The following is a 15,514-nucleotide window of genomic DNA, read 5'->3' on the forward strand; positions in this document are numbered from 1 at the left end:
AAATTTTATGCAAAAACTCAAAGTCGAATGAAAACTCACGTCATGACTGGGCAATAATTTGTTGTCCTGCCCTTTCCTGCTTTTCCCTTCTTTTCCGGTCCTGCGGAAAATGTTCATCTAATATCGCCATGGGCCCTCGTGCAATTGCCGTTTCAAAATTTATTTCACTTTGCACAGCCAAATGAAAATGAGAAAATCGGGCAGTCCCTAGGCGCAAATCGAATTTTTGTTACTCTAATAAAGAAAGTTTGAGGTCAGATAAATGTTATGGGGCCTTAAAATTAAAACAGCAGTTTGTTTATATTTTGTTAAGCCGACAAGGTACTGATGCTTCTGGCAAAAGAAAAAATATATAGTTTATATAGATTAATATATTTATTTTAAACAATTTTAATTTGCTGAATATCGTTTTTAATCATGACTTTTTAACTTAATATTTGACTTCTTCCCCTTTAATTTGTTCTCCTCTTTGAGATAAAAATTATTTTAATTAGTGGACTATCTTTGGTAAAAACTCCTTCTTTACTTTGAAAACTTCACAAAGAAATCTATTCAGCATTTTCTATTGACTTTTCCTTTATCTCGGTACTCGCTTTTTACCATAATCATAATTTCCTGTGTAAAGTTTTTCTTACCCAAGTGCTTGATTTTTATTCAATAATCTCCTCCGCACTTTAGTCGGTACCCACTTCACTTCACAGTGTTATTCTTTATCAGCTTCTTATGGTATTCATAAGACTCTTCTCCGAGGATGTACCATATAATAAAGAACCAAAACACTAAGAGAGAGGAACAGGGAAAAAAACGAGCTCGCGTAACAATGAAATTGATACTTTTTTAAATGGAGGAAAGTGCGGGGGATTTTCGAGGGGGCGGAGGAGGGTTGATTCCGGGGTTCCCAGAGGGGGTGAGAGGGTGGGGGGTTATGCCTCGAGAGCTGTTTGCTCGTCAAGTGGGGGGCCGAGTGATGAGAGGGATTGGAGATTGGGGGTGGGAATCATGTGGTACGTGCTGGGAATGCGTGAGAGATTTTTATTTGCAAGGCTATCGATATAGTCCCGAAAAAAGGAAGAAAATAACGCAGACACACACACACACAGATAAATATGTATGTATTCAAAAAACAAATGGAAAATGTAATGATTATTTGCTTAGCTAATGCCGCACAAAGTGGACCGAAGTGAGCTATGATCTGTGGCCACTTTTCCGACCGGCCTCCCCAATATTGCGCATACACCCCGTGGCACATTTGATTGCTCCGCATCAATATTTCCCCTCGGCCCCCACTCTCCTGTTGCTCCTATTTTTTCAGCTTAGCAAATTAGCAGCTGTGCAGATGTGCAGAATTTGCATATTTGTTGCTTCCATTTGGCCAGGGATCTGGCCTCCTCGAGAACTCGAGAACTTCTCCGCTGGCATTCCTCTTCCACTGGCTGGCATTTGTTTACCATTTCGATTTGGCACAATTTGTCACTGGCAGGCTGTCATCTTATGGCTTGTTAGTTGGGTTTGTTTGCCTGTTTGCCCAGCCAGCTTATGGACACCAACAAGTGCCCGGGTCGACTTTAAAGGATCTCTCGCCGGCTTTCGGGCTCCCAGGCTTCCAACTACCCAGCTTCCCAGGCTCCCAGGCTCTCTGTCTCCGCTTCTGTTCGTGTCTCTGTCTCATCGCTCTGACTGATATGTGGCAGGCTTTGTCGCTGTCGTTTTCCCATCCTGCATTTTCCTTTCCCATCGTGCACTACAAAAAAATTTAAGAATTTCACAGGGTAATCAACAATTTTGTATAAATTTATTTAATATTATTGAAGGCTCCTAAATATGTTGGAATTTAGGGTAAGATGGGTATTGCGAAAATGCTTTTAACTCTTATAAGCTTAGTACGGGATATTAAAAAAATTACAAAAATACTTTTAACTTTAATAAACAGAAATGTCTTTTTTATATTATTAAAATCTAAAACATGACAAAAAGTATGCAGTGCTTTATTATATCATTTAATGTTTTATAGTGCAGAATAAATTAAATAAACGAAATAAATCCAGATCGTTTCCAAGCACCACCAATGTTAATTTTAAATAAAATTTATTTTACGTACCTTATGCATCATTAAAGCGAAAAAACATAAACGGCTCTGCTGCTTATTACATAAATAAATGTTGTGTTTGTAAGTGATTTGTACGGCAATATTTTCAACTATAAAAAAGCTTTTATAGGTACTCAATTTTATTTTCTCTGTCTACTGTATAATAAAATGTTTAAGAACTTTTTTTTAAATACTATTTTCATTATCAGCGAATTATAATATATTGGTAAGAATTTTGTAAAACTTAGGGTCGACTTCACAGGAGTGCTCCCATTTTCTTTGCAGTGCACGAGTGTGTGTGAGGGCTGATGCCTTGTCCTCGACGCCGTCGTTTTTGTTTACACAGTTGGTAATGCTGTTGTTCCTGCTGCTCCTGCAGCTCCCATCCTTGGACCCGCTTTCCATTGCCCATTTCCCATTTCCCAGTTGCCACTCGGCAATGCCCCATCCACTCGGCTGGTCAACGTGTGGCTGCTTATTGTTGCCTTCCTGTTTTGCACCCCGCCTCGCCTCGCCTCGTCGGTTAAGTGTCAATTTGATGCTGCTGCTTTTTCATGTTTCATGTTGCCACCACTTCGGGGCTCTGTTCAGTTCTGTTTGCCATAAGTGCCACACATTTTGTATAGCAAGTTAAGCCACTAATGAGGCGGCCACCTGCCGCTGCCAATGCCAATCAACTGGGCAAGCAGCCAGCGAGTGTAAACACAAAACTAAATTGCTTGGTAATTAGTATGAAAAATTGCGTGTAACAACAAAAAATGAAACCGGCGAGGGAAAATCCAGTTGCAAACTGAAATGAAAAGTGGTTAAGAGGATGTATCTCGTTATGGAGTAGGCTTGGCTTAAAGCTTTAAAGAGCTGTTGAATTTCTCGCCTGTATGAGAAATTAATTAAACTGATCAGATTCAGAAAATATAACTTAGTTAGAGAGCCAAATATAAATTATTATTCTTATCATTGCTTCGATTTGTGCTAATTGAATTCATAACTCAAACATCGAATTAAAAATGTAAGGCAATGGAATATTATTTACGTTCGCACACATCGAATTAAAACGAATTTGAATTTAATATAAAGTATAATTGATGTTTGAAATATACTATACCAAAAGAGCATCTACATTTTGATTTCACGTATTAAGAATACTCTTTGCTGGTTAATATGCTCGCTTTATTATTAACCAATAAGTGTAAAATACTTTATTGCAAATGGCTGACTTCCTCATTAAATGCATTTTAATGGCATAATTGTCTGGTGAATATTTGTTTATGGCTCAATTCAAGTTTACCAATATTGGAATTAAAAGGCAAGATATGAAATCAACTTTTCATTTCTCACTGTATACGCACTTTAAAATAGTTAATTGTATTGTTGTGTTGAGAAATGTAATTGGCACTAAAAATGCTCAATTTTTTAATCTGAATACATTTCATAAATTTCTGAACTTAAATTGTTGTTTTTTTAGAGAAAAAATGTAAACGAAAATGGCTTGGACTTTTAATTAGACATTTATTGTGTTCTTATGACATGGCAAACACTTTAAGGGCTCAACTCTGATGAAATCATTTAATGCCAGGCCCAATGTATTTCTTGAAAAATGTATCTGCCAAAATACCAACTCTATTATCATCCGCTGGCCAAATAACTCCCCTTTCCTTTTCGGTCAAGTCCGCTTTCTGATTATTCGCTCGGTGGAATGTCAAATTTGTAACCTCTAATCTGTCCCTCATCAACATTTCAACAGCTGAAATGTGATTTGAGAAATCTATGCCGACTCGGGCCCAAAGCGACCTGGGAGATTCAATTATTGCCGGGGATCCTTGAGCAGGACCCTCTGCAACCCTTGCGCTGCATTCCAAGTTTTGGGATAAGCTCGAGCACACTTTCCACTTTCTACTTTCTCCAGCGCCGAGCAGCCACGAAACCCACTTCAATTTTTAATGAATCCAATTTCGGGCTGCTGTTCTGGCTGAGCTGCGCTGCTGTGCGTTTTTTCTCGCTCCTTGTTGTTTTGCATTAATTTCATAATTTTCTGCTATTAATTATAATAGAATTTTTCAGTCCGTCTCCGTTGCCGGGGCGCCAAAAGTTTTTCCAACGTTTCGTTTGGATCGGTTTGGTTTGGTTTGGTTTCGTTTCGTGAGCTCGCCCGCCGTTATTATTATTATTATTATTATCGGCCACCATCATATGCCCGTAATTAAAACTTATTTCGGGGTTTTTGTGTAGCCAACAAACCAAGAACTTAACTCGCCTTACCCTTGGCAATCAGCGGTAGAGATTTTCCCGGCTGGATGGCGTTTACTTTTCGGGGAAATGGGAGGAAGGGGTTGCCAACACTTTAATACGTCGAAATCTTGGACGCACGTTCTTAAGTAATGGATTCAATTATAAAGTTAAAATCCTCGACGGCTTCACCGCTCCTCCTGGTTTTCCCGCTCCATCGAAGCTGCGTCATCGCCATCGCCATCGCGGCGGCAATCCAACTGGAAATGATTCGCATAAATTCACAATAATTTATAAGGAAATCCTTTAGAGCTCCCCCATCTTTCCGGGCACCGCCTTCTTTTGGACCGATAGTCGCATTTTGGTTTATTGCGTCGAACGCTTGACCCTTTTGTTCCTCTATCCCCATCATCCTTATTGACTCTGTCTCTCTATATAGAAAATATATCATAGGGCACTGAAAGGAAAGTTCAGAAAGTTTGTCTCTTTAATACATTTTATACATTATGTACTTAATCTTCAATGAAGTAATATATTTAATATATAAAACGATTCTCCAACCATTCTGATATATTTATAAAATGAATGATTTTAATTTTAACCAATGAATGTTATCTTTATATTGGTATCTTATTATTCGATTTATTAGATAGTATGTTATTACCCTTATTAAAATTAAATAAAAAGTTCACTGTTAATAACGCTGAATTTCCAATAAAATGGTGCCATATAAACTTCTTGTTTTGTTCAGTGATTGAGTGAGTGGTGGCATATCTATCTACATACTTCACCTGACTTTGGTCATCCTTTGGCCCATTCTCCTGGCTGTTACTTTTTAATTTGCTTTCAGTGATTTCCACGACGATTTACCTTGACTGCTGGAAATTTATTCCACTTGGCTGCATTGGCAACAAAAAAGTCCGAGCGCAGAGACGGAATAGGAAACGAGCTGGGACTTTGCATTCAGTGGGGGAGCGAGACCTTTCATCCTGGTTTGGTTCGTCCTCGCGCCGCACTTTCCCAAATCAATTGATTCGTATGCGTTCGCAGTCGTCCTCGTCCTCGTCCTCGTAGTCGTCGCATATCCTGCGTGGAGATGGAGATAGAGATGGAGGAGGCTTCTCCGGCGGAGGACTCGGTTCCCCCTTCAGACCATCTTGACCCTTTTTCGTGCTTGACTTCTCGGCTCTTGTCTGAGTCCTTGTCTCTTCTGGTTCCCACATTTTTGCCCCCTTTTTGGCCCCCTTTTTGTTTACGTGGTGGGCGTACTGCGGCCAGGGCTGGACATTAGCATGCTTTTGATGCTGCCCTGGGTCCCGTGTCTTCCAGAGATAAGAACTCTCGTCCCCACCAAAGACAGCCCACTTTCTTTCTTTCTGGTCGGAAAGTTTGGGCTTTGTGTGCGTGGAAAGTTTTCACCGCCTTTTGTTTAACCACCGCTTCTTCAACTTGCCTACTTTCTGGCCTTTGTCTTCCATCGAGTTTGGACTTTGATTTTTGACATTCTGTTTAGTTTGGAGTTTACCTTGTGTTGGTGACCCATTGTCCGTATTTAAATGACTTGACCCGAACAAAGCCGGATCCAGATACGGAACACTCGTGCCCCGGCCATTCATCAATCATTTGGTGCGTTGATTTTAATTTGTGCGTCTCAACTTTGAACGCAGCTCACATAAATTATTCAAAGTTGCCGCCGACTACTACTCGCCCAGACCCCGAAAATCTCCAATATCCAATGCAATTATGGTAAGTGCCGTTTGCGAGTTATAGCAATCCATAAGTCTATGACTTGCCAATGCCATAAATCGCAGCAACTTGGGCAAACACTTTCCGCAGATCAGGTGAAAATGTTGACGCATGTAAACAAGTTTTCCATTCTTGAACCTCTGAGTAGGGTTAAGGGATTTTGCGTGGGATACGGATTTTCCAGAGGGGCGTGTGGCCATGTGAAAGTTTTTGCCATATATTTATCTATCCCAAATCAGAGAGCTTAGTTTCATATGCACGGAGCTGTTTACCGCGAAAGTTTCAAAGGAACTTGAAACTCCTCTACGCATATCATAATTAAAACAGTTGCTCCTTATACGGGCCCAGATTGGGTTAAGAGATCAAAGGGGGTCTTATCTGGGAGTAATTGTTTGGCCGGCTTTTCTCGGTTTAAGCCGTAAAGTTTGTTTCAAATAACATTCTATTGTTTCTAATGGAGCTGAAGAAGATCAAAGTTTATTTTGATCTGGTAAAGTATTCATATTTAAGGAAGTAAGGAAAAGCTTGAAGTATTTTAATCAACCAATATTAATATCAACCTGCAGTTAAGTGAGATATTTGTATGTTATGTAAGAATTGTGCCTCTTTGATACTGTATAATTTATATTTCTAGATTTAAATAATTTTAAAATTCCTCCATAATTTTACTTTTAAGTACCAAACATTTTTTATTTACTTAACACATTCTTAGAGCATTCGATTTTCGATCTTTTCTTACCCTGGAAACTTGTCCAAATATTATTATTTACGGCTTAGGGCGAAGAGCAAACAGCGACAACTGTTACCCGTAGCCCTGGGGGGCTGAACCTTAACCCCTTAAAGCCGGCGTAATTCACTAAGCGAAAGGCAGGCTCTCGCAGGACGAAGCTGCCAGGAGGTTGGAAAGGGGGTGGTGGAGGGGGGGGGGGATTAAGGGGGACTGGAACGGAACGTGCGTTGTCTTGTCGCAAAGTTTTTAAGACTTGCTTGACCGACCTTTGTCAAAAGTTGTTGGAGCGCATGAAAAATGATGCTACGACCGGGATGTGTTACAACAGCCACTACTGGTAGATATCCCCGTCTCTTTCTTTGCCTGTTCTATGCATCCCTTTCTTCCAGTGAATTGCCATCTCGTTTGCCGTTCAGACAAAATGGCAATTTGCGTTTTCCAACAAAACGATGCGCTGAGGAAAAAATACAATTTTTTAAATCGTGGTATTTAATTAAGAAATAAAAGATTGGTCTTTTGGTTAAACTAGTTGGTTAAACCTCAAGTCCTGAAGGTATTTAAAAACAGTTATTTGAATGATTAGAGGCTTTAAAAATTAATTCAACTCGGATCTTGGCTGAAATTTAAAATAATTGTTAGATTCATCTTTGAAAAAACAATTCTAAATTTATATCGAAATTTAAATATATACTTGTAATACAAGAATATGTATGTTAAGCAAACATTTTTCCAATTTTGGGAATATTAAAATCTAAGAGGCTTTCATAAACGAAATAAAATAGTCATAGAAATGTGATACAAAAGGGTTTTTTTTTCAAAATTCTCTATTACGTGGGCAGGTTATTAATCCAATTAACAATCCTTTATTTAAGTTTTGTTAACTGTTCTGCGTCCCATACTTTTATTTCAGTGTAGGTCAGGGCAGCGCCAAAGCGAACGGAACTGAAGCTGAGCTTTAGTTTTTGTTGCTCTGGCTGCCAGTTGCCTCAGTTCGCCTCACAATTGATTGAAATCCCTTTGCGCACACCTTTTTCACTCATTCTGGTTTTTGTTGCCGTTTTGCTGCTGTGTAGTTTTCCCCCCTTTTCCAGCCCACTCCCCCCTCGGCCCCTTAGCCCCCAGCTCACCGCAGAGAGCACACAACTTCCGCTTTCTTTGGCAAAAACAATAGAAAGCACATAAATTTATGGTTTCAGCATTGTGCTTTTGACAACATGTGCGGTGGCCTATTGGGGACCTTTTGGGGTACGGTGGGGGAACGGAGGGGTTAAGGGCTAGCAGGACGTTAAGGGGTTAATATGCCTGCAACCGCAAAACGGATTGCCTTGGGTGGAATGGAGACGGCCTAGACTTTTCTTATAAATAATCCCACTAAATGGATTCGGGATAAATTCGCTTTGGGTGAGTGTGTTTATGTGTATGTGTGTGTGTGTGTGCCTGCTTGAACTAATTACCTGCAAATCCATTTTCCTCCCAGATTGAAGCTATTTTGTTTATCGTTTATTGTTTTCACCCCAAACCAAAAATGCAACAATCAAAATTTCCACTTTTGCGTTAGTATGGTGTGGTAACTTTAATGTTTTTGGCATTTTCTTGCAGCTGTTTCGCTCTGCGGTCCCGACCCTCGCCCTCTCTCACTCGCACACGCTTTCCTCTTCAAAATTTATGTTTGCTGGCTATGAAAATGAAATGACTGTGGTAAACATTTTAATTAAATCCAAGTTTGGCTTTTGGCCCGTTACAATATATTTCGCTCTTGTCGCTGCTCCTTTCGTCCTTCTCTTCTCTTCCCCGCTCTTTCCCTCTCCTCCTCCTTTTTTTTTTGTTATGTGTATTTTATTTTTATATTTTTTCCCAGCCGTTGGGTAGAAAATAAATTTAATTTTATTTTTATTTTGCGCGTTTTAATTTGTTGACCATTTACATTTTTTTGCCAGTTTTTTGCTTCTTCACATTTACACATTTATTTTGTTTGCCAGCTTTTCTATTGGCCATGTTGGTTTTTCGGGGCGGGGGCGTGGCAGGGGGCGGGCTTTGGCCGGTCAAGTGACAGTTGGCACTGAGCTCCACTGAAATGTGGGTAATGGAGGTTCGAGGGGGTTTGAGGGGTTTGCGGGGGTCGCAGACGAGCTCGCAAATATGAAATGCAAAACAAACTTTGCAGCTGTCACTCAAAACTGAACGTCGCATTGGATGACAGGAGGGGGGTTCGCCGAAAAGGGGTGGGGGAGCTGCACTGCGAGAAACGGCGAAGAGGTTAATTGGGCGGAAAGGTATGCCCCGTGTTTGAAATATTGTGTGCGGCGAAAGTGAGATATGGCACACTGATTGACACGTTGATGATGACTTCATTTTGGCATTTCACTCGGAATCTTGTTATCTGGGAGAGTGCGGCTCTATGTAAATCAAAAATAAATCGGGATTGCAATGCCAAAGGGCAGCTTACAAATTAAAGTTGATTGAAAGAACTCTAAAACATTGCAATTAATGAATACAATTGGGGCCGATAGAATGGTTATGTTGATTAATAGATCGAACGGAGAACGAAGGGTTTTCAAACATAAATTAAATTATAATGTTATCAACAATGTAAAGAACATTATTTGAAAAAGTTGATTAAACAATTATTAACTGAATTTTTAACAAAAGTAGTTATATATAATAAATGGATATAATGTATAAAGAATTATAATGAACATAGTTTTAGAAAATATAACGTATTTATTATGAAATTCCCACCATTTTATACCTTGCGACCGTAACAAATGACCTGCGAATTCTCATTTCCGGCGAGCCACTCAATCACAGCTGTGGAATGTGGGTAACTCCAACTGGTTTATTTACACCTCAACTCGAACTAATGGCCAAGTCATGCCGTAGAATAGTGGCCCCTGCCCCCAAGGACAGTGAGGGGCAATCGACCATTAAAACTTAAAGTGTAGCATACTTCGCAGCGCCACATACGCAACGAACGTAACGAAATGGAACGAACCCCTTTGGCTGCCCCATCAATTTGCATGCCACACACGCATACAAGCTTGCCACCGCTTTCCCATTTCCCGCTTTACATCTCCCCTTTTCCACATCCACACGCCACTCGAGCCGCTGCGCCAGTTGCTGTTGTTATTTATGGTTCCAAAACTGTCATAAGCAAACAAATTGTTTTTTATTGTTCATAATTATTGTGCATACTTATGTAAATCACGCGACGAGCTTCGCGTTTTGCGTTGCATTGCCCCCACTTGACGGTCTGTATGTGTGTGGAACCAGCCACCCCATTTCCACCCCGTTTTCTACTCCCCTTTTCGAACCCTTTCTTTGCACACATTTTCTATGCACTCTTAAAAAAGTTGGCAAGGAATTGATATGCTTAACTGATGTTTTGAGAAAAGTTCGGTACTGAAATTTAAGTAAATATTTTTGAGTTCTCTTTTTAACTGAATCAGACTTAAGGTAAATAATAAAAAATATTATTAAAGATTAATTTCTTTACTTTTGCTCTTCTTGAGTTTCCCTTTTCTAAAGAAGCCTTTCAATAAATTAAAGAAAATAAATCTTTTAATGGAGATATATTTCACATAGTTTTTCAATATGTCATGAATCCATCGTTTTTAAAAATTAAATTTATAAAATATTTTCTTTATTGTTGAGCAATAACAACATATTTTATACAAGTGCCCCGTTTTTGCATCGACACAAGGCGCAACTAGTTGCTCTAGCTTTGTTTTTGGTGCGTGTGTGTTGGGAGTGGGTGGGTTTAGTGGTGCGATGGTGGCGCTGGTTCCCTGGTGCGATTTCTCGCACCACATTTATGGCCAGAGCGTCTTGGCCACGCGGCGTTAGCGGCAAAATCGTTTGTTTTATTGAATTTTTATTGTAGTTTGAATTTATGACGCCAGCGTCGACACTCGACTGGATTAGGGTTCCTCCGCCGGCGAGAGATGACTTTATCGGTTTTATTTTGCTTGTTTTGCTGCATTAAATCGCAGCCAACGAGCCTTGGTATCTGTCGTGCGACCCCCCTTTCCCCATTCCCCTTCTCCATCGGAATCCCCATCCGCCGCCACTGGTCCCGCTTGTCTGGCAATTTTGTTGAAATAACTTCAGTGTTGCGTTTGTGTGCGTACGTGCCGCTGAAGTGCTTCCAGCCGGGAGGAGTCCTGTGCCCCCACTCCCCGTTCTATATCCTTCTCCCTTCATCCTCCATTCGCATCCACCACTCGCATCCTCCATCCGCATCCGCATCCTTCGGCCGGAGTCAGAGTCAGATTAGCTCGCAAAACCGCAGACAACAGCTGCCGCTGGCAACCAAAGCAGCGAGTCTGAAGTGGTCTGTGTACTTTGTGTGTGTTTACAGTCGGAGAAATATTAACATATTTTAAAATCATGACAAATACAAATATTTACCTGCTCCAAATAAAAAGTTCAACTTATGCTCCCAAGGTAAATAAATTCAATTAAATACTTACTCACTTACAGTTGGCAGATGACAATTGTTAATTTATTTTAAGTAAACTTGGGAAGCATTTGTTGATTTTACTTAAAAATGTTGAGCATGAATAAGATTTATTTAAATAAATAGGTAAATTCAATCAAGAAATGTGCTAATTAAAAAAAATCAATTTGATTATTATTGATTATTAATTGTGTTAATATTACTTTCTAAATCCAAATGTAATGTATTTCCTTCGCATATGGTTCCAAATAATTTATAATAATAAATCTGAGTGTATCCTGCGAGTATGCATGTGAATAATGTCCAGTTGCGAATGCAAAGGGTATGGAGGGGAGATGTTTTGGGGAGACCCTCTGCCAGCAGAGAAAACCAGTTTGTTTATTTGGGCATCGCGCGAAATTCTTTTTTCTGCCTTTTACTTTTTGTTTCGGGTTTATTTTTATTAAGCGCGTAACGAAATTAGTAACTTTGGCGTCGTGATTTTGATGGCCGCACTTGAGTGTAACCCCAGGACATTCCATAAACCTGCTTTGATTGATTATTCACTGCATTTCTTTATCTCACTTTCAGAGAGTTTACGCGATTACTTCGGACGTTATGGTGATATCTCAGAGGCTATGGTCATGAAGGATCCCACGACGCGCAGATCCAGGTGAGTAATTTATTATGGAACTTTGAGGAAAAAGGGTTGTTCTCTCCTGGTCAATTATGAAGATGTATTTGGTGTCTGGAGGAAAACAAAAAGTTTTAGGGGCTAAATATTTTATGAGATTAGTAAAGGCCAAAAGGGGATTCTTAATAATAAGAAATAGGAAAATGTGTAATAATAATGTTTATTTTTGTACAATTTTCTGAACAATCGTTATTATAGAAAAATAAAGTTGTTATATTTCTCCACACTTTTTCTTTAATTGGTTCCCCCTTTGCAAATCATTCAACTGCGTTCTTTGATTTATCAATCAAATAGTGCTTCCTCGTTCTCAGAATTGGTGTCCGCATTCGAACTGATTTTAATTATTTCCTATTTTCGTGCAATAAATTTGTAACCCCGGCAACCTTTTACCTTTCAGCCCGCCTGCTGTTGACCTCTCTATCACTCATCTGCCGTCCTTCTCCGTTTCTGCCGTCTTTGTTGCCGTTGTTGTTTATGGCCATGCACGGCTGCATCCATTTCCAAATTTGAACAGTTTGGTTAACCGCTAATTGGTTTTCATTTTCATTGATTTTACTTTTTTTTTTTTTTGCTCTGCGTTACTCCTCTACCTATTACTCCGTTTTCCCCACTTTTCCGAACGTATGTGTGTGTGTGTGTGCCTGGTTCTGTGTTGTGTATTTTTCCCCGTAACGTTTGTCATTTGTTGCGGTTTCGATCAACTTTCAGTTGGCTGAACGTGGCCAATACCCTCACATCGGCCACGCCCCCTTCACCGCCACCCCTGCACTTTGACCTTATTTAAAAATGCTTAACGTAAATTAGCTGGTTTTTGCGGACAGTATGAATAATGAGATGGCTTTTAAACGAGTCAATTTCAATTTCAATATACACCAAATAAAATTTAAGACCACTCGACGGGGAATTAATTATGCACAGTTTTCTTATTGAACTTATGGGGCTGTTTATTCTGCGGATATTTGATTGATAAAGCGATTTCTAATTGAAATAATTAAATTAAAGCTTACAATCAACGATTACTTTCCGCAACCTGAAACCCTGAGAACTCTTCAACAAGGAAAATTAAAGACCGAGCAACTAGAAAGTATTTATGTGCCGTTTTCTTTTTGCACTAATTAAGCGTTTTATGGGGCGTATACACAATGTGCGGAAGTTCCCGTTTTTAAGAGCATTTTTTCACCCGACTTAAACAACTCCTGCTGGAATTTGTCCAACGAAATATATCTTTGTTTTAATTGAATTTCATCTAATGTCAGTGGAGTGGCGGCGAAGCTCTCAGGTTAACAAGCGACGAAAGTTTATGCCACCTTCATTCCACCTCTGCTCTTCACTCTTTTCCACTCTTTTTCACTCTTTTCCACTCGCAGGATCTGAAGCCGTGTGTCCTTTCGCCTTTGTGCATGTCATGTTGGCTGGCAAAATTTTTATGAACTGCGTGCAGCAGAAGCTGGAGCAGTATCTCGTACTGCCAACAGTAAAACAGTTGGCACTTCTCGTCCCCCCAGTTTTCCCCCGCCCTGGTTTCCTCCAGCCAAACACGCCCACCCTTGGAAAAGTATCTGGAAAAGCGGCAGCTCGGGGTGGCAGGTGTTCTGCCCTCTGGTAGTTGTAAATTCCGCAGCTCTATTTGTTGCCGTTGCCGTTGCCGTTGTTGCCTGATATCATCGTGTCAGGGATTTCTAGCAAAATTTAATAAAAACTTTATGTCGCTTAAAAGAATGTTTATGGAAATTTTTCACTTAAACTTGCGCAAAGTAATAAATGTAAACAGAATTCCTGAGAAGGTGCGACAAAAAAATTCAAAACCGGAAGAGTGAGATGGATGAGGAGGAGCAAAAGGGGCAGGGCAACGACGAGCAACAAGCTGCACGCAAAGTTGCCGCAGCGAGAGTCAACAGTGTGGTTAATAAATATGCGCCCCAGTCCCGAAACAGGAAACAAGGATACACCGCTAGGATCAGCATTCAGCAGGCATTGCATACTTATAGGACACCCCGCTAACTCGTTACACCGAGATAAAAAGTTTCTCCAGGAAATAGCAGGCAATAACATAACAGGGAGATAGAAAACATCAACACAACCATTGACGTTGATGTTGTTTTCGATGTCATCGAAGAACTGTTGGTTAACTTTAACCAGGGATATTAGAGCCTAAAATATTTTTTGTATACGAATATTTAAAGTAAAATTCTCAGAAATATTAACTTATAAAGAGTTTATCTGGTAGTATATATGTATATTAGTTCATTTAATTCATTTTGTATTCGAATATTTAAAGTAAATTCTTTTGAAATAATCAGAATAAGTTTATATGGTAGAGGTATTAAATGTACCTACAATTAAAATACAATTAATTTCGCTCTCTGCAGCCATCCCTTTCCCCTTTGTACTCGGGCTTTTCTCCGTGAGATAGATGTCCTGAGATATCTCACTTCAAATGAGATTGTATATTACAATAAAATGGAGTGAAGTACAAATTAGAAAACTTGCAAATAAATTTTAAGAGCACCAAATGAACAACAGCGCCAGAAGGGGGAAAATTCGAGAGAAAAAAGGCAATAGCCGCGAAAAACAAAATGAAAGCAAATGGCAAACAAAACACATTCACAGAAAAAGTAAAAGAATGAGAGGGAAAATAGCGAAAAACTTTTGCAAGTTGAGCGGGAATTTTCTTGCGGGTGAGAAGACAAAGCGGGGTCGCTCAAGTGCAGCAACAATAAAAAATTGAGTAAAATGGGAAATGGCAGCGCCGACTAAGGAAAACTCGGCACCCAGTCAACCCCCCTTCTCCCCACCCCCTTTCCCTTCCCCTTCCCCTTGGCATAAGTAAATCCAAACAATTTATTGTTGTACTTTTAGCATTCTTCTTGTGCGCGTTGTTGTTTGTGTTGTTGTTGTTGTTGTTGCTGCTGCCATTGAAGCAAACATAAGCGACTTTTCAATGAGTTTCGAAAGTTATTGAAACATAAATTATATCGCACGGCGCACGCACGCCAAGAGCAGAAAGGTCCGCCCCCTTTTCCGACCCCCGGAAAGCCCCCCGCGGAAAACACAACCACAGCAACAACGCAACCCAACACCCTTTTGTGGGCGTCTCACTGTGTGTGTGTGTGTTCGTCTGTGTGTGTGTGTGTGTGTGTTTGGCAATTAAGTTAAATTTTTTTCGCCGCCGCTTGTTAATGTTTTTCGGTTTTTATTTCGCGCTACACGCGCCAGCAGAAAATTTTCGCTTTTATTTATTTGCCGGACACACACGGCGAATGTTTACCTGAATCTGTATCGAATGAGAAATCGCATTTGCCACCCGCGCGCAATGTTGCATAATAAATTTAACGGGTTTTTAGATAAGAGCCGGGCCAACATACTACTCGTAAAAAGCGCAAATAAAACGCTGGCTGGTTGGTCCAAAGGGATAAGCGAAAAATAGAAATAAAAAAATGGTGGAAACATTTTGCACAACCATTAAATGTTTTGGCTTTGATAAACTTTGATAGAAGTTCGATTTCGTAAGGCAAATTTTCGCGACATAACTCAATCGAAATGGCAATTCACTGCGCGCTGCCAAATGCTTTTTAAATGAGAAATATTTTTGGCAAC

The 15,514-nt window shown here is 39.9% G+C and overlaps 1 protein-coding gene across 6 annotated transcripts in view; it reads left to right on the forward strand.

The window, feature by feature from the left end:
- LOC108099810 (RNA-binding protein Musashi homolog Rbp6) overlaps positions 1–15,514 on the forward strand; it is a 195,971-nt gene that overhangs the window by 60,624 nt on the left and 119,833 nt on the right. For all 6 annotated transcript variants that reach the window (XM_017203436.2, XM_017203435.2, XM_043208994.1 and 3 more), the window contains one exon: positions 11,815–11,896. In XM_017203436.2, the coding sequence (XP_017058925.1) occupies positions 11,815–11,896 (82 nt within the window). The remainder of the gene's footprint in view (positions 1–11,814; positions 11,897–15,514) is intronic.

This window comes from Drosophila ficusphila, unplaced genomic scaffold, assembly GCF_018152265.1.
Source record: "Drosophila ficusphila isolate 14025-0441.05 unplaced genomic scaffold, ASM1815226v1 contig_106, whole genome shotgun sequence".
Lineage (NCBI taxonomy): Eukaryota > Metazoa > Arthropoda > Insecta > Diptera > Drosophilidae > Drosophila > Drosophila ficusphila.